The 19,530-nt window shown below is 37.0% G+C and overlaps 1 protein-coding gene across 2 annotated transcripts in view; it reads right to left on the bottom strand.

Moving 5' to 3' along the window:
* Positions 1 to 19,530, bottom strand: part of tspan4a (tetraspanin 4a) — a 63,737-nt gene that overhangs the window by 26,620 nt on the left and 17,587 nt on the right. For both annotated transcript variants that reach the window (XM_065270014.2, XM_065270012.2), the window contains 2 exons: positions 13,033 to 13,224; positions 1,028 to 1,102 (listed from right to left, as the gene is read on the bottom strand). In XM_065270014.2, the coding sequence (XP_065126086.1) occupies positions 1,028 to 1,102; positions 13,033 to 13,224 (267 nt within the window). The remainder of the gene's footprint in view (positions 1 to 1,027; positions 1,103 to 13,032; positions 13,225 to 19,530) is intronic.

The raw sequence follows: 19,530 nt of genomic DNA, 5'->3' as shown, positions 1-19,530 counted from the left end.
GTTGTTGAAATTTGTCTCTCCTTATGATGTCATAAGGAGCTCTTATTATAATAAAACCACCCCTTAATCCATCCACAGCACTGCCATTTAGTGCAGAGAGAAAATAATTCACAGAACAATTGAGTTTCAGTTTCAACAAACCACCATCATTGTGATCAGTGTTTGAATTTCATCCGCTCATGTGCATTTTAAAGGACACACCCAAAACGGCACATTTTTGCACACACCTACAAAGTGGCAATTTTAACATGCTATAATAAATTATTTATATGGTATTTTGAGCTAAAACTTCACATATGTGCTCTGGGGACACCAAAGATTTATTTGAGATCTTAAAAAAGTCCTGTGACATGGCCCCTTTAAGCCTTGAAACTTTTTGTGTGTCATTCACCACTACTACAGCCAAGCGACTTTGCACGACCCACCTTTTTTTTTACATGGCAGATGATTTTGATAAATATGTCAAAATGGCATTCAGATTAACTGTAAGTAATTTACAACAGCCTGAAAAAGTCACTAAATTTAGATGTAGATAGGCATCATGTTTAATTTTTTAAAGAGCTTTTCACTTTTCACTTTTTAACCAAACATTCTGCTGTTGTGATGTCTGACAAGTAATATTTTCAATGTCTTCAACAAGTTTGGTTTGGATGGGTTTGCTGAATAAGTAAGTAAAAACTAAATAATAATAAAAATAATAAATACTAAATAAGATCCGGAAAGTTGATTTGTTGACTGGAATATAAATTTCTCAACAGAAGACGATTAAGACAGATTTCATATCGGTCTTAGAAATACTGCATGAGAAATGTTACAGTATGCAATGTTGTGTAAAACACATTTTTATTGACTTACAATACACAAAATCAAGTACCCCTTTGAGTCCACTGGATAAGTAACCTCTATATTTCAATCAACTAAAAACCACAGCCTTATTCCTGTCTTCATATTTTAAAAGGTTTTAATTCTCTTCCTGTAGAATTTGTAATCTGCTGATTCCTTCAAGATGGGTGGACTTTGCACTTACCTGATCTTGATAAGCGAAGAAGAGGATGATGAAGAGAATCTCCAAAAACAGAATCAGGAGCAACAATATGAAGAACTGCAGAGAGACAATGAGAGGACAGCTGGTCAGAATGTGATGGTTCATGTTTCATCCGTCATTATTTTTATTTTATGAGCCTTTTTGACAGATCTTTCTAAACTTAAATAAAAATTATAAAGCAGACAGCAATATCACTAGATCATATTCCCCAACACAAACATCTCTGGCTCCTATCAGGTCTATAGGGTTAGGGTGTATTTATTGTTTACTGTCAGTTTCTATGAAACTTTTTATAGATGGATGTGTGGATAGAGATCATACACATTTAGCTCTTGTGGGTGGATTACATTTAGAGATTTACTGCGTTTAAACTGTACAAATTATGCCAGTGTTCCTGAATTTTATAATAAACATTAAAAAGCCAGTCAAAACGGCAAACTCATGTCCCTTGCCAGCCCATCCTCACCCCATGGCGTCAATATTTGACGCCACTTGACCATGCGTCAATATGTTACGCGGAGGGTATACCCTTCGCGTCATTTTTTGACAAACTGGGGACTTCAATACTATCAGGTACGCGAAATTCTCTTTCCTATTTTCGTACCATTTTCTTACCATTTTCGCGTCGGTTTAGGGTTAGATTTACATAATGACATCCCTACCCAAACCTATCCCTAACCCCAATGTCAGGCGACAACTGTTTAATTTCGCGTACCTAATAGTATTGAAGTCCCCAGTTCGTCAAAAAATGACGCGAAGGGTATACCCTCCGCGTAACATATTGACGCATGGTCAAGTGGCTTCAAATATTGACGCCATGGGATGAGGATGTGTTGCCCTTGCAATATGACTTCCATTAGCTTTAGTGGCTCACCGGAAGTCTTACACAAAGGAGCTCAAAGATGGCAGCACCCACATTTATTTAAAAAAAATAAGGTGGATAACATCAAGTAGTATGAGAGCAGAAAGCTCGGCATGCGCTGTATACAAATCACTCTCACATTACTTTGATGTTGTAGGTCGATCTGTCTGCAGATCACTGCTTCAAGTTCAGAAAATCGAATAATGATACAGTATCAACTTCATTTCAGCGTGCAAAGTTTTCCAGTACGAATTTTATATATAATAAACCTATATTAAAGGCTCCCAGTGCTTATTCTGAAAAAAAAAGATTTCACCAATTTCACCAATTGTGAACACATTCACCAGCAGGCCCTTGATTGGTTAATCAGGAGCACAGGGAAAATTCCTAGTGGGTCGGTATGTTTTTTTTAACAGGAGGGCCGGTGTTGTCATGCCACTGGGTTGAAGGTTGATGTCCCTGAGCTGCCTGCACTCACACTCGCGTAATTTCCCCAACACTTTATGTCCAAATTCAGTGTCTCTCAACAACTTTTCGGAAAAATTCTTGCATTAGGCTTCAGTAACATTTAAAACACATGGAAAAAGCAGAATGTGCCGCTTTCTGCTTTTCAAAGCGACTGGCGTCTGCCTTTGCTACCAGTCTCACTTTCTGTGAACACATGTTTTTTAAGACACGTCTATATTTGAGTGTGCTTACCACGAGTATACATTTAAAATTAACTTGAGCGGGATTTGATGCGAACAGCCTCTAAAAAGATAAGGATCTACAAAAGGTCATTCTTTAAAATCATCTATTGCAAGAGTAAAAAAAATCTATTTTTTGCCCACCAACACTCCCCCTTTTCGGATGACAACTTTTTTTTAAATAAAGTAAATTATTTTTACAATACAGACAATAGATATACTTATATACAGTGCACATAAGGGGAGGGGGATTAAAGCACCATTTACAGAGTGCAACACATAACATAAGATAAAATAACAGACAGATTACAGAGGGACAAGACAGTTGACACAAGAACGTATTATTGATGGTTGAGCAGAATGATCTTGAGGTTCACATTTGTTAGTCACGGTTAGGGTATTTTAGGGGAAATGGGTTTAAAAAGAACTTGTTATGCATGAGTATAAATAGTGTTTGCCTATGAAAGAAAATAAATACATTTACATAACAGAAGAGGGAAGAGGGAGATGTGTGACTGGTAATGTACACGGCTTGTAGCTATGTAACAAAAATCTATTTGATGCAAAACTCATCTCAGTTTATTGGAAAAATACCTTCAAAGTTTCACATGAATATGATGTTTACTCAAATAAAACAACATTTCGATTTATTTTTTTCTTTACAGAAAGTAGGGCTACCTTACATTATTTGGCAATATACATGATCTAAGTAATAAAAAATATCAGGGGCTTCCAAACGTTTTCAACCCAACAGGTAATCTCAAGACCCACCATTTTTTAAGAATAAATTTTAGGGGAAAACACAAACACATTTGTTCCCTTTGAGTAGTTTCTGAATAAGTTTAATTTAATAATATTAAATACCTTTTGGTATGGCTGCATGATTGTGGCAAAATTATAATTAGGTGACTGTATTTACATTGAATTGGAGATGATATATAAAAAAACAATGAATTGCAAGGCTGTAGAGCAGGGGCGTCACTAGGCTTCAGCCCCCCTAAAATTCTGTCCAGCCCCCCTAAAAAAATATTTGATTCATTAATTTGTGATCGCTTCAGTCCCCTATAAAAACTCTTTAGAAAAGGCGGAATGCTGCGTCAAGTTTCGGCTCCTCCCCTGATCTGAGTCAGAATGGATTTAGCGCGTTTTTCAATCCGCAGGGGGGCCGAGCAGAGCGAACATCAGTAGTACAGGGCGGACTGGCCATCTTGACCTGGCGGCTGTTCTAACCTGCCGTGCAGTCAGCTCAGGTTGACATGTGAAATAATATGATATGAATGAATGACGGACCTCTTAAAATCTACGAGTCAGTCAATCGCGGTGAGAAAATGCCACCACATGACCAAACGGCGGCAACCCACTGCTTTTTGGCTTTATCTAACAAATATGCAGCACAAAGGAGACGCAGAGAGAGACAGACGCAGCGAGATGCTGCAAAATCAATCACAGAAATATTCGCCAAGAAGGGAGCAGGTCAGTCAAGTTACCAGTAAAAGCACGCATCTATATTGCTTATTAACGTTACAGGTTTTTAAGTCAGGTGCTGGCGTGATGCATTGCTTTAAGGTTGTTGTACTGAACGCATCAGGCAGATCATTTCATGCAGCGAAATACCAGATTATTGTGAAGTGTATCCTTTTATAAAACTAGTTTTTTTTGTGTGGAAAAAAACGTTGGATCAAACGTGCAAATCGAGCTTTTAATGGGCATTTCACCTTATATTTGCAGTAAAATAACTTTTTTAAAATCTAACAATATAAGTAAAGTATAGCTTATTAAATATGTTTGTTTCATTTCATTTAAAATATTAATATTTCAAAATTTGAACTCCTTACTTTTAAAACGTGTAAGGCACCTGTGTATTTGTCTTTGGCATTGTGTATTCCTAGTAAGTTTTTGAGGGTTCAATGTGGTATTTTTAATATTAGCTTGGCTTGCTTTACCTATCTTAACATTTTAAACAATACTTAAACGTATCAACATGTAAAAGAAAATAGTTTTGATTAAACTATATCAGAAAGTAAGTACCCATCCAGATAGTTTTATCCATTGTGGTAGCCCTTGCTTATAAAAAGGTTGGAGACCCCTGACCTACAGTATAGACATAGGGGCTGTTTCCCAAACAGGGCTTAAGTCTAGTTCAAGACTAAAATGCCTGTTTGAGTTTTAGTTCTTAACTAAAAGTAGCTTACACTAACATATCTTAAAATACATCAGTCACATTGTTTTGTCTCAAGATGCACACCTGTAATATTTTTGTAAGGTATGCTTGTAATATTTTTGTAAGGTATGCTTGTAAAAACTACATAAACATCCTAATATAACTAAGGCCTTGTCCTGGCTTAATCAAAACCCTGTCCTGAAAACCAAATCATACTGCATCTCAGTATTAAGGTAGATCACTTGTTGGTCAGTCCCCTTTTCTATATTTTAGATCTGTATAATTCCCAGATTAACACAGTGGCTATCAACTAATAATATTAACCAAGATTAGCAAATCCGGTTTATGTTTACATTTATGTTAACACACACATTTATCTTATTTTCTGGTTAAAAGTTTATTTTGTCAAAAAAAATCCTTGGCTAAGGTTTCTATGTGAGCATAGAAATGCAAACAGTAAAATGATGTGTTTGTACTGGAAATGTGTATGTGTATTTGCACAGTGAATAATGAATCAGGAAGTCTTCATTGTAAAAAAATCTCCATTCCCAAATGAAAATTTTCTAGTCCCATATGTGACACACAGGGAATACAATGGAATAGTGGATGACAATAAGGTTAGTAGTATACAACCTAATAGTTAAATAATATTTTTGGATCATACCCTTACTGGGGGCTGAGCCCCCCTAAAATGAAAATCCTAGAATCGCCCCTGCTGTAGAGAACAGTGCAATACTGCAGACTTATATAGAATACTGAAGTTTAAAATATATTATTTTAATACAGTCGATATGAACTAAAGTGGGCCTAAGGCATGAAACACTAGGGCTGAAAATGAGTCCCACTCCAGCCCTGTTCACCAGGTATTGTGTCCTTCGTAGTTCGAACTTGCAAGTTCAGACTCGGAAGAACGAACTCCTGACGCGAAATGCATTCTGGGAAACTTCGCTGTCATAAGTCCACACAAGTCTCCTCTGATGCATCCTCGATAAAATGGGCGGATCAAGAACACATCCGGGGATTTTATGTGAACTTGGGCTTGATGCGAACTTTGAATTGGAACAGTACTTGGGCCGCGACTGATGATGTTTCACAAGTCCACAAGAACACAAGTACAGACAAGAACGCATATTGAGAAACGGCTTATGTCTATGGTATAAGCAAGTCCCCAGCTTCCTAGTTGCTTTTCTACCACACAAAAAAAATATTAATTTAATGTACTTATTTTTTAAGTAATCAGTAATTTTTTTAAGCTACATTTAAACAAGTTCTTTTTTCCTTAGCTGTGTCTGAAACCGTTCACTTGTTCACTCATTCATTATTCCCTATATTGGGAATGACAATTGAGTCCACTATATGGGGAAGAAGCAAATGAAAATGAGTGAGCGATTTTGGGCACTGACGTAAATATCATGCGTCAGATAGATATCGCAGAGATTCGTCATAAGCACCTGTGAGTCTTTATTGATTGTACTGTGAAATGGTAAAGTTTACTTTCTTACTGTTTTTCACATTTGTCATGTTTATGGTATTAGTTGATAATAAAAAGAGCAAAACAACTGCTTATCATATTTATTTACTGCTGTTTTTTATTGTTTAATAAAAATGTGTATAAGATTTTAAATAAAAGATATCGCAATTATTTTTTATTTGTTTATGTTAAAAAAGTAGAAAATAACTGACAAAAAGAACTAACAACTAACAAAAGTGTATAAACGTAATTTTTTGGTGTTTACTGTCAGTATCCTTCAGCTGATTCAAGTTACGCGTTCTTCTCCCGTTGCATCATGGGAAATATGAGTGAGCGAGTGTACATCGAATGTACTCTCAAAATCAGAGTCCATTGTGGGTAAAACGTAGTGAACGAATGTAGGGAATGAAGTTGTTCACTCAGGTTTCGGACACCACTACAAATTGGCCGACACCCGATATAGTGCACTATATAGTGGATAGGGAGCAGTTTCAGACAAAGCTCTTTTCTTTTTTGATTAAATGTAGCTTAAATACATCGATTGCAACCACTTATCTTAAAATTTGTCAATTGAATTATACATTTTTTCAGTGCAGCGGGAGTCAGTGCATAAATACCCCTCACCACATGGGGGTGAAATAGAACGTGAAAAAAACTAAAATGAATGCTGCTGAATTAACTGATGATTATATTTTGACACATAAGAGTAATTTTATATTCCAGAAAAGGAGGACACTTTTGAAGGACAGATGAATCCAGTGCAGAAAAATCTGTTTCTCCCCTCCCAGGTCCTGATGAAAGCAATATGAATTTTCCAGAAATGTTTTCTTCTTGTGCTGTAAGGTCTATGACTCTCGCCCAGCCAATAGCTTTTTAATCTGTTAATTATTTTAATTAAACATATTTTGTGTGCATAAAACTAAACCCTTGGAAAAATCATTAATGATACAAAAAAAATTTATTTGTAAAAGAATGAACAACTCAAATTAAGGAAGCCATTTATTTCACTAGTTACTTAACCATGTGTGACTTGTCCCTATCTCTGGATGCTACTAATGTATGTGGGGGCTGTATTGTTACAATCTGATGATGAAGGCATTGACCATCCTGTCAGTTATATTTCTTTAAAAAAAGTTCTCCTCTTATCAGTTAAACTACTCTGTGGTTGAGAAGGAGCCCTTAGCTCGGCTGGTTGTGTATACCGATCACAATCCCCTCACTTATTTACATTCTTTGCAGTGCTCAAATCAATAGTTGACTCACTGGTGCATTTTGTGTAGTCCTAGGTACTGACACTGTGGTAGCTGACGCATTGTCTAGGGTTCACTGCTCCACGTAAATGCTGACTAAGGCCTAGTCCACACGGACACGGGTGTTTTTATAACTGTGACCTTTTGTTACGTGGTTTGGTTGTTCGTCCACACAAATTAAATCGAACATTTTTGAAAACCCCTGCCAGGGTGAGGATTTTAAGAAACGTTGGAGTGTTGTCATGTAGATAGTAAAACCAGGGTTTTTGCCTTGCGACAGAAACGGTAATAACTTTTTGTTAGGCTTCTGATTGGCCAAGTGTGCTTTACGATTTGGGTTATATAGCTACCTGCTGGTGTTGCATGCTCTTGACAGTGCTTGATACTGTAGCATGTTTTTGCTTTTTCATGTGGACAGAGACTTCTTTTACACAGAGTATGTGTGGACGAGATTTTTTTGGAGGAAAAACTCTGGTTATAAAAAACCTGTCTCCATGTGGACTAGGCCTAAGTCTTTTTTGTATTCTTTTGATCCTCTTAACTCTTACCCCACCATTGACGAGTTATCTTATCAATTAAGGGAAAACATTTCCCTGCCAATGACGCTTTGCTGATGAGTTTTTATGGTAATTTTTAAGAAGTTCTGTTCCATTGCAGGGCCTACTTTCCTTGACTTGTGTCACATTGTTTTGTGTTTTGATAATCTATTTTGACACGTTGTTTCCTTTTTGTTGCGGCTTGTGAGCCGAGCTGTGGTAGATAACAGGGATCTGCAGTTTAACTACAGGTAAAAACCTTAATGTTGAATTCTGTGAACCAGTTGCATATATTTTTACAGTTAAAGATATATAGCACTGTAATTTCATCTTTAAACATAGCTTGTAAAATAAACTAATCACATCTTTCAAATTTTTTATGGTTAAATAAAAGTCACAAACTGTAAAATGATATACATTTGGACTGTAAATTCTATAGTTATCGTATGATGCAAAATACATTGTAGCATTTTTACAGCTTTTATTGTTAAACAATTTTTTCATTGTGTGGAAAAAATCGTTGCATACTGTACTACCTTTGGTGGCTGATGTGTATCATGGTTTCTGCAGACACTATATTTTTATGATAATTTCTACAAACATATTTCATTTTAATCACTGTTGTTGAATAATGGAATGTAAAAGAAAAACATAAAACACTTTGAATCACAGGATAAAAGTGTATTCTTAAATATTTATTCTGTTACATGCTCTTTATTTCTTTCTTAGTACATAAAAATAAAACCCAGAAATATCCTGGGGCCCGTTCTTCGTACGTCGCTAACTCAGTTAGTTGGATTTGATTGTTGATGATTTGGCATGATCTTGGATTATTTGGTTCTTCGAAGCTCATTCTAAACTTGGTGTCATAGCAACAGGTCCGTAAGCTCAAACCTGCTCGGGAGCAGGCTTATTTCATATAAACAAGATTAGTTTGTACCTTTTTAAGCGGATGTGATACGGAAAGTCTGACGCAGTCGCGTATTCTTCATTATACGAGCGCAATCTGCGTAAGATGCATGACTAATATAAAGAGCTTTTCAAATTCAACACGTAATAAAAAAAGAATATATTAATTAAATCTTTTAGCGATGTTATTTAAAAAATATATAATATAACAAATATATTTTTTCTGTACTTGTGCGACTTGTTTTTGTGTAACAGTTGTTTGATTATTATTCTTAAACGAATGACATGCTGATCACATTCATTTTAAATTTGTTTGAATTTTCCTTAATAAAAACAGCAATTAATCATACCCAGCACTAATAGATGTTATGTACAATAAAGACTATTACTCAGTGTGAAATAATTTTCATTTGAATAAACTAATCTCCTATTTTAGTTTTGTCTTTAGATTGTCAAGTAGCTTACAATGTCATGCATGAAAGGGTTTTCGTTTAGTAATTTCTATCTGTTCTATCTTTAAAACGTTGTCTACAAATATGTTACCCTGTCCCTGTTCTGTGACAAAAATGACCAAAATAACCAAATAAGTTTTTTGCACATATTTTCACATATCTTTATCTTCTTTACTACACTTTTCTGTGCAGACTAAGCAGATGCAGGACTTTCAGTTAACGTGGAATACTGCTAATTTTGCTAATATAGTCAGAAATCAGTTAAGAATAATGCAATTGAAGTAAACTTATTTAACCACTTGCATATAGTTTCTCTAAAGGACTACCATCTGAGAGGATTTCTTTACTGTCATGTGCATTGCTATCAGAAACGGTTGTATTTTATAATCTTTTGATGTAGAATAACATTACCATTCCCTTATACTGCACATCATACTTTATTTACCACATTATTGGAAACTGCTAAAAGTGTTGGTGTATTATCTACAACTGCACAAAAGAGAGGAAAACACTATCTTATAATACACTACAATTAAAATTTTATTTATCAGGAATTAAATTGTTGCATTGGCTGTCGGTTTAAGAAAGAGCAACTGCTCCAGAGATTATCTGTACAATCAGCCAGTTTAGAGACATCACTCCTGCCAGCACATCACATGAAGATGGAGGGCCACCACCTGTGTTTTTTTATTCTGCTTTTTAAGTTGCTGTTACAAACAGACAAAATAGCATTTAACTGTTTTTAAAAGAGACTTAAAGTACTTTAGAAGCATCAAATTTTAATTACAATCATTAATTTCAATCTTTGACAAGCATAGTAAAGATATCAAGATTATATTTTTACAGAAAATTTTACATTATTTATGGTAATTTATGTACTAAAGTAGCTTTAACTGGGTTTTTAAATTCAGTCACATAAAAAGTTCACAACCTTCCATCAATAGCTCTCAGACTGCAGGGGTTAAAAATGGGCGTGTTCTTGGCCATTGTAACAACTGGCCAATCACAGCGTGGCTGAGAGTGTTTCTACTATCGATATGTATTGACTTTTCTTGCAGTGCACGAACGCGCAGTGATCTCAGATAATTCAATCCTGCCATAATAATCATCAACAGCAGTGGTGTTCAAAGAACCAAATAAGCGAGATTATAATTAGCCAGATCTAAACTTCTCGGATGTCTCATTTGATCTCGGATGTATTAAGCGACGTACGAAGAACGGGCCCCTGGTGTATCCACACAAGAGAGATGAGGTCATCATTATGTAAACATCATCATCTCCCATGTGGACATGAGAATATTTTATCATAAATCATCTTCCTCACACACTAGCTGCAGGCAGTAATAGTCTCTGAGGTGATTCCAGCTCATCTCAACAGTGTAAATCCATCCATTATGTTCATGAGACTATATCCATATTTTATGCATTTTTCTATGGGGCTATACTGGAAATTGTCAGGATCTTGTCCTCTCATAGTTTCTAGCTCCTTGTGACAGGGTTCTGGCAGTACAATGTTTTGTGTGGCAGCACATGGTTTGGGCTGTGTGTTTCCGTGTCTCGTCTCCTGACTCTGCCTCCTCGTTAATCACCTTGTTATTGTTTGATTCATGTCACCTGTTCCACTCTTGATTTGCTTCCCCATTTAATGCCCTTGTGTTTGCTGTCCTGTTCTTATTCGTTTTGGATAATCACTGGCTATGTTTATGCACAAAATGTTGTCGATCCGATTGAATTTAATCCGATTAAAGGATACAGTTTACATGCACCCTTAACATTTCAATCTGATTAAAATGTTGGTTTGCAAGCGCACAGCAAGGGTTGCCAGATTCGCGTATCAGAACCATCCCAAATGGACATTCAAACCCCCCCACATGGAAAGAACCTATATGTGGATATATGTGCATATATGAAACCTATATGCAGCTTATATGCACATATATGCTGAATATATACAGCATATATGCACATATATAATTATTCAAATCTAAACTTGAAAAAAGCAGAGGACTTGGCAACGCCTTGCTGCGGACCACATCTCTCGTCGAGTTCACGCTTTATCTCTGGATTAAAGTCAAAGCAGAGTTTTAAAAAATATTTCTTAAGAAGTTTTCAGATATAGGTGATGAAAACACACTTTTCAAAAGTCACAACGCTATTAAAGTACACATAAACACGGCAGAATGTACATTGCATTACCCCAGTAACGTTACCCTAATAATGCGTGATGCGTGAAGTTTAATATAAGACGTGAACTTGAGCACGAATGCATGTGCACACGGTATTTTTGCATCCAATTGAGAAAATACTACGATTCACGTGTTTACATGCATAATTGTCTTCTGCGGATCGGACCACAGATCGGAGTACACCACCCCCTTTAAAACGATCCAAATTTGCATCCGATCGTCCTCAATCGTATTGATTTAGGTGTTTACATGAAGGCTTTTCCTAGTTGTTTGTCCCCTCCTGGGTTTTTGTTTTGTTGGTGTCTGGTAAGTCTGTGTATTCATCCGCCACCTGCATCTAGGTTCTGTCCTTGAACGATCATGACAGGAAATAAATATTACAGCTGTGCAAGTAAAGAGGACTAAAAACATTGATTCCTAAATGTGAAATAAATGAATTATTTCAATGTCAAATTAAGACCAAAAGTGAAAAGTTGTTGATTAAGCTAGTTAAGGCAAACATCACTCAGATTTTGGGTTAGTAGTTAAACAATCCACTGATCTGTCCTTATGGTGATCATCAGTTTGCTTTAGTTGGACTCTTGACTCATGTAATGCTCCAACCCCACATTCCTTGTGTAAGATTAAAAATGTAGGAATTCATCACTCTGTCAAAACCCCCAATGCCTTCCTGTACCATCTGGGTCATGTGCTAGGGCAACACGTGATCGTAGACTGTTGCCTGAGCTCTGGGGTTCAGACCATCAGGCCAAACTTCTAGGTCTTAATGGTGACTCTCTTTCATCTAAACTTTTTTTCTGTTTTCTATCCTATCAGGGATAATATCTCATACAGATTGGAAACTTTTTTGCACATGTATTATTTACCATTTATGCATGCCGTCCATTCAGTGAGCATACTAGCAAACCCCATCTGCAAAGTCCCATCTTGATTCCTGACAAGAACATTTGCACTGCCAACTGAGCAACAGGAACATGAAACATTTATAATTTTCTGGAGTTTGTTAAAACTTGTGATCCACAGGTCAGCTGCTATGTTTTCATTGTATGGAAAAGTTTGACAAGCTGATGTCTGCTGGTCATGTAAACCTGTTCCTTAGTTGAGTGGAAATGTCACAGATGATGAATCTTTCCAGCGGTTGCTCATCTGAATTCCTGGCTATACAGTGTTATTACTGTCACCTAGAAACGATACATCTATTTTTTCAGTTCAACTGTAAGTAGATTCATTTTCAAGCTGGAATTTGATCTGTCGGTTTCTACAGTTTCAAAATGCTTCACATTTTAAACCATGCTACTTTACCAACTAAATATTTCATAATTGAGCACTCACATATTTATTACATATTTAATGCAAGCAAATTAATCATTCCTGGTTCTATGGGATTCTATATGGGATGTTTTGTTTGTTCAGTTCTTGTTAAGCACATTAGTGGATGTTTGTGATGTAATGTACCTTATAATGATGTACTTACACTCAGGAGTAATGGACGATTTTCTTTGACTGCACCCACACATCCCAGACAGCCAATCACCATGATGATGCTGCCAATGCCGATAAGGAGGTTGGCAGCAGACAGTGATGGAAGTGAAGACGATAGTGTAGCAAAGTTTCCCTGGGTAATGGACAGCCAAACTCCCACTCCAAGTATCCCACATCCCCCCAGCTGTGAGAAACCACAAAAAACAACAGTAAGTTCAAGTTGAAATTGCAAACTTAGCTCAACAAAACAAACACAATGAATCAAAATGGTCCAGATTTGGAAATCCCATGTTTTTCTATTCAGGATCAGGTAAACCATCTGACAATCTTTTTAAAAGCAAAATTGGACTGGATCACTCTGATCTAGAAACACCTTTCAGATTAGTTTATCTGGTTTACAAATGTTGAGGGAACACATCACAATGTTGAATACTAGCTATGTCAAAATCAGCAGGTAGTTCGATCAATGTGGATTCACTACATGTTTTCTACTTGAAGAGACAATAAAATAATACAAACATCCCCTTCCTTTTTAAATTTCAATTCAACATTCAGTCTCTTCTTCTGTTCTTGTATGGCAAAAATACAAACAAATATAGATTATTGATGGTTTCAGTGGCAACAACATAAAGACACATCTTTTGTGGCCCACTTCCAGTAGACTTCGGGAAAGAATCAATAACAAAAGATTTTTTCTGACACAAGCTAAATAATAATTAGTTGTTAAAAAACTACTTAACTGGTTGATCTCTGATAACTGTGTGAGTGTAGCTGATATACAGTAACAAATGATGCAATGTTTTTTGTTCAAATTAAATGAGTAAATAATTATTTTTAATGCTAAGGGGTGTTATGAACAATGTGAGATGTTGTTTTCACCATCCAGAGACGTAGGGAATTTACCTCAAAGATTAGGGAAATGAATTAGTATTTTATTACTTGTACATCACCTATATGTTTATTACCATAGGTCGTATTCTAGTTGTGTTTTTTTACTTGTGTGGAGGTAAGTGGGGTTCAAATGACTAAACTACCAGTGCTTTAAAGCTATTTAGCCAAAAGACAACTACTTTTAACTTGTGTCTTGCTAACATGACGTATATATTTAGACATTTTGAATTTAAGCATTAAACAGCGACATACAAAGATTAGGAAATAATCAAGTGATTCGTCATAGAGAGGGCGTAATACTTGTGCTAATACCTAGTTACAAGTTTTCACTATTCCAAAACAATACCTGATAAGAGAAATAGTGTTAGTAATATTTTTAAGATATCAACAAATCAACACGATTGCGCTGTCTTTGTAATGTAATCAGGACAGTCATGGTCAATGGTCATTAAATATTATGCTGAGGTTTCTGTCAGTTTTAGGCATAATGATTGTGTTGCAAATGTGAATGGATAGGACGTGCTGTGTCTTGGGTTGTACTCGAAAAACAAGCATCTCCGTCTTCACTAGGTTCACCTAGAGGTGGTGTTTCTTCATCCAAGCCGAGATGTCTGCTAAGCAGTCTATAATGTGTGCTGCTATGGTATCTGGGTGAAATGATAAGAAGATCTGGGTGTCATCAACATAACAGTAGTAAGAAAAGCCATGTGCCTGTATGATAGGTCCTAAGGATGTTGTGTAGATGGAGAAAAGGAGTGGACCAAGCACTGATCCCTGAGGGACCCCAGTGACCATCTGGTGGGCTGGTGACAACGTGCCCCTCGACGAAACCCTCAAGGATCTATATGAGAGATAACATGCAAAACATCGGAGAGGAGTACCTGTGATCCTTAGCGACGACAGGGTGGCTAGCAGGATCTGATGGTTGACTCAGTCAATGGCTGCTGACAGGTCTAGCAGAATCAGAACCAAGGATTTGTATCCCGTCTAAGCTAGCCTTCATGTTTCCCTAACCGACTGCAGTGCTGTTTCGGTGCAGTGGTTGCATTTTAAGCTTGACAGCCTGTCATCAAGTAGGTTGTTCAATGATAGAAAGAAAGATACCTTATTGGAAACAGCTCTTTCAAGTGTTTTGGCAATGAACAACGAGATGGCCTGTAAGAAATGGATGGGAATTGAGTCGAGGGGACAGGTAGAGGGGTGGGTGGAGAGAAGTTTTGTAACTTCAGTGTCGGTCAGCAGAGAAAAAAGGAGAGATGGATGTGAGTGTAGTGTGTTCTGAGGTTAGTGGTGTGGAAAATTGGTTGCTGATGGATGATGTTTTGTTAGTGAAAAAGTTTGCAAAGCCATCAGCTGACAATCAGGAAGTGAGTGGAGTGGGAGGAGGACAAAGCAGAGAGTTGAAAGTTTTGAACTTCTTAAGCACTATTCGGACAGGATTAGTTTTCCAAACGACGTTTGAGTTTCAGCGTGTCCCCCAGGACGTCTGTGATTTTATGTACTGATTCGGACGGGATTAAAATGATGCAGGCTATTCCAGAGATGGGAGTGTCTGTTTCATGCATTTGGGCGTTGCAGTAGCACGTGCTCTGGATACGCGTGTTTGTAATGTTTAATATTTTGCTTTAAATGTAAAATCATGACAGAACATGTAATTTATTAATTTAATTTTAACAAATCAAAATAAAATATACAAATCCTACTAAAGTAACATTAGCCTACGTGTTTTATATAACTGTCTGCTTATAACAAACACAAAATAATAAAGAAATAATGATTAATACAATTTAATATCTTTATTAATTAACATTACCATTCCGGAGTTGAACAACTTTGAACAGAGTTTCTTATAATGTTAATGATATATCAGTGTTTAGTCTTAACAGTGTATGATATTCAGCTCGTCTTGATTTAATTACTTTATTTTGCCGAATGCGAAAAAACATTCATATCTGAATGAATGGGACTCAGGAAATACAATATACGCGCATTAGTAAGACCTTACGGCAGATCAAGTTGGCCAAAACACGAAATGAACCGCGTTTTCAAAAGATATTGCGGGCAAACACAGACATTTGCATCCGGACGGGATTAAATTTCTCAGAGGACCTCTGAGTTCGGCGAAAAACAGTAGGTAAATTGCTCTGGAGTTTTTACGGAGGTCGTCAGAGAAAAACACAGACATGGCCGATTCGGACGGGATTAAAAACACAGAGGACCTCTGAGAAGCACGATTTTCTCAGAGGTCCCCCTGTAAAACTAATCCCGTCCGAATAGGGCTTTAGTATACTTACCTTTGTGGTAAAGCGTGCTGAAAAAGAGGACAGAAGTGACAAGTGGTTGTTAGGTTAGCAGCCCCGAGTATAGTCCGTTACTCACACAGCCAGGGTCAAGAGGGAGTAGCACAAGCTGGTCTGGAGGACAGTGGACAAAGAGTTTCTAAACATGATATAAATGTAAAAGGTGTCAGTTGCAGCCTCAGCATCTAAAGACAGAAAGTGAGATTTGAAGAGAGGGTGCCACCTCACCGGAATGTACAAGTAGATAGAGAGCGAAGGTAACACCTGAAATGTACTATTGTTGAAAGTGGTCGGATAAAAAAGTGGTCAGATAGATTGAGAGGTATGACCTTAATATTGTCCGTAGTGCAGCTGCGGGTGAAGATTAGATCAAGCTGATTTTCTCACCTGCGAGTGGCAGCTGTGGAGAGGCAAGTAAGGTTGAATGAAGAGATAAGTGTGTGTACGTCTGCAGCGTAGGGCTTCTCCATGTGGATGTTAAACTCCCAGAGTACTATGAGAGGGTTGCCATCCACAGGGAAAGAGGAGAGCAGCTTATCAAGTTCCTCTATGAAGTTCAGAAGCAGATCTGGAGGGCGGTAAACCACAACGACATGAAGTAGAGTAGGAGAGATGATGTTAACAGCATGGTATTCAAAAGTGTTATTTGTGCATAGTGAAGTAAGTGGAGTGTACCTCCAGCTTTAGCTAAGAGCAAACCTGTGCCTCCACCACGGCCTATCAGGCGAGGAGGGTAAGAGAGTAGTTTGAGAAAAGGGTAGAGGGTGTGGCTGTGGACAAATCCATTTCTTAGTAAGAGCTAGGATGTTGAAGGCCGATTAAGTGGCAAATGCATGGATTAAGTTGGATTTGTTGACGGCTGACTGACAGTTCCAGAGTCACACAGAGAAAGATGGGGGTGTAAGAGGTGAGGTGAAGTGTAGATTAGTGTTGGGCGATATGGCCCATTTTGAGATCGTCAGCCTGTGAGATCGCCAATATCCTCATGCGAGGAAAGCATGCAATGTGCATGTTAATGTGAAACTATAATGATAATAATAACCATCACCAACTATCGTCATGAAAGCCTGCTATTGACGATATGTCTGAAGATCGTCGATACACAATACTATCATCTATATTGTCAGTAAATATAAGGCAGTTCAATGTAACATTAAATTAACTAAATTTGCTGAATTTCTTTGGAATTCTCCTGTTATTCTGACTCCAGCTCTCACTCCATAAGGTCACTATCCCCCAAGGCATAAGCTCACTGGTTACCATGGCAGCACTTTTTATGCGAACCTCATTAAAATTTAAAGTGGCATGCACCAAAACCGGCAGCTGTGCGCAGAGCTTTTCTTGACAAGGCAAAATTGTGTGTTTTTACACCACCATTGAGGAATTTTAACAAAGTATTTTACACACATTTCATGAAGACCCTCATACATCATATTACATTTCAGAAAAGTACTGTCTGATTACCCCTTGAAATAACCAATCACTGTGGCTATAAATGATCTTTTGTAATGATTCCTCTTAGCCCTAGGCATAACATTTAATCTACCAGATGACAATTGAACAAACTAATCATGCAAAGGATGTGCAACATCACCTAAAATGCCCTGACAACACATCTTGAGTAATAAACCTGGCTTAAGGTGCAGTGTTGTCTGCCAATAATCTTGCTGGTTATTGCTAACCCTAGCAAGTGTGTTTTTCTGTTTACAACTGAAGTTACCATGCCATGCTGTTAAATTATATGTCAGTACACTCTCCACAAGGGATTTGTAGGCAATCTCCAATATGTTCTGACCAAAACATGCCTGATCTTCCGTATAAAAAGAAACGCTGCATACAGTTTTATATACATCTCCACGTTTTATATACTGATTACCTTGATAAAAACAATAAAGATTGTAGGTCACTGCTATTGACAGTCTATGGTCTTTTATTATATCAGATGCTGACAGCACTGTCCTTTCATCAGCTTCCTCAATTTACACAACAATCACACCTCCACCCATCAGAGGGCTAACATTCAAAGAGATTCATGCCTCAAATAATGTCATGTTGCTTTGTGAACACAGTCACTGATCAAGCCTCAAAGATGAATATTGAGAAATACTTGGAAAAATATGTTAAATTACATATAAACAAACAAACAAACAAACAAAAAAACATTGCATACAACTGCCCGAGTGCTCTTTTCCAATTAAACTTTAAATAGGAGCTTGTAAACAAACTGTGTGCTGTGACATACTGTATAATCAATTTTGTTTTTTATGTAAACATATTAGAATGTAATAACAAGCAGTGTAATGATAAGTTTGGGACACATACCATGATAATGATATGTCTCTGTATTCAGACAGAACCCATGGAGGCACAACTCAAATTAAATGAAAAGCCCATATAAATCTGCTATTCAATTTATTATTGCTCTAATTAAAAGTAATAGCCATCATCTGCACAACATAACATTACCCATAAGTAGTTAATATCACAGGTCACCAAAAAGAAAGGTCATCAGCAAAGAAACACTACACTCTTAGAACTAATGTGTTGTCCTAGAATCCATCTCTGTGTTATTATTGAAACAACACATTTTAACACAACTTGTGTTATATTTTAACCCAAAATCAACACATAATGTGGTAAAAGCTTAAAGCACAAAGAGGTGTAAATCCTGTGCCCACTGAGACACAGTAGATCTTTGGATCTATTCATAGCATCTCCTGCTGCTCATACACCTGTTTCTCCTCCATATCCCTTTATTTTCTCCTTCACCATCTCTTCTTGCACTCTTTAACTCTCTGAAATAATCTTTTATTTCATGTGAGTCACACAGACCTCGAAGTTTTCCATTATTATGTTGTGTTAGTGGACAGTGCAGTATATCATGTCATTATTTGCATCTGCTAACTTTTTTCATGCAGGTGTGAAACGTGTTTGTCTTGCTGTGATTTGGGTCAGCTCATTCCCCACGGCCAGACACGCTACAGATGCATTGAGCACAATGATGTTGAGCTGCAGTATTCAAATAGACAATTGAATAGACATTTATAGGTTTTACACACTTTAACTGGCTGTAGTAACCGGTCATCCTTCAACTCAAACGACAATATAGGTTATTTGTCAGTTCCGTGAAATAAAACCCGCAGGATTGTGTACTAAATTAGCGCCCCTACTGGTGATGCCACAGCCTAATGTTGTGTTAGGATTTTGTGAATTAAATCCTGGAAAAATGGTAGGAAAGGGACCATGTATTAATGTTACATTCACGTACTATTGGAATTTTCATAAATATGAGTTTCCTA

This window comes from Paramisgurnus dabryanus, chromosome 9 (assembly GCF_030506205.2).
Source record: "Paramisgurnus dabryanus chromosome 9, PD_genome_1.1, whole genome shotgun sequence".
Classification (NCBI taxonomy): domain Eukaryota; kingdom Metazoa; phylum Chordata; class Actinopteri; order Cypriniformes; family Cobitidae; genus Paramisgurnus; species Paramisgurnus dabryanus.
The sequence above is the reverse complement of the archived record's forward strand: the minus strand, read 5'-3'. Positions and strand labels throughout refer to the sequence as shown.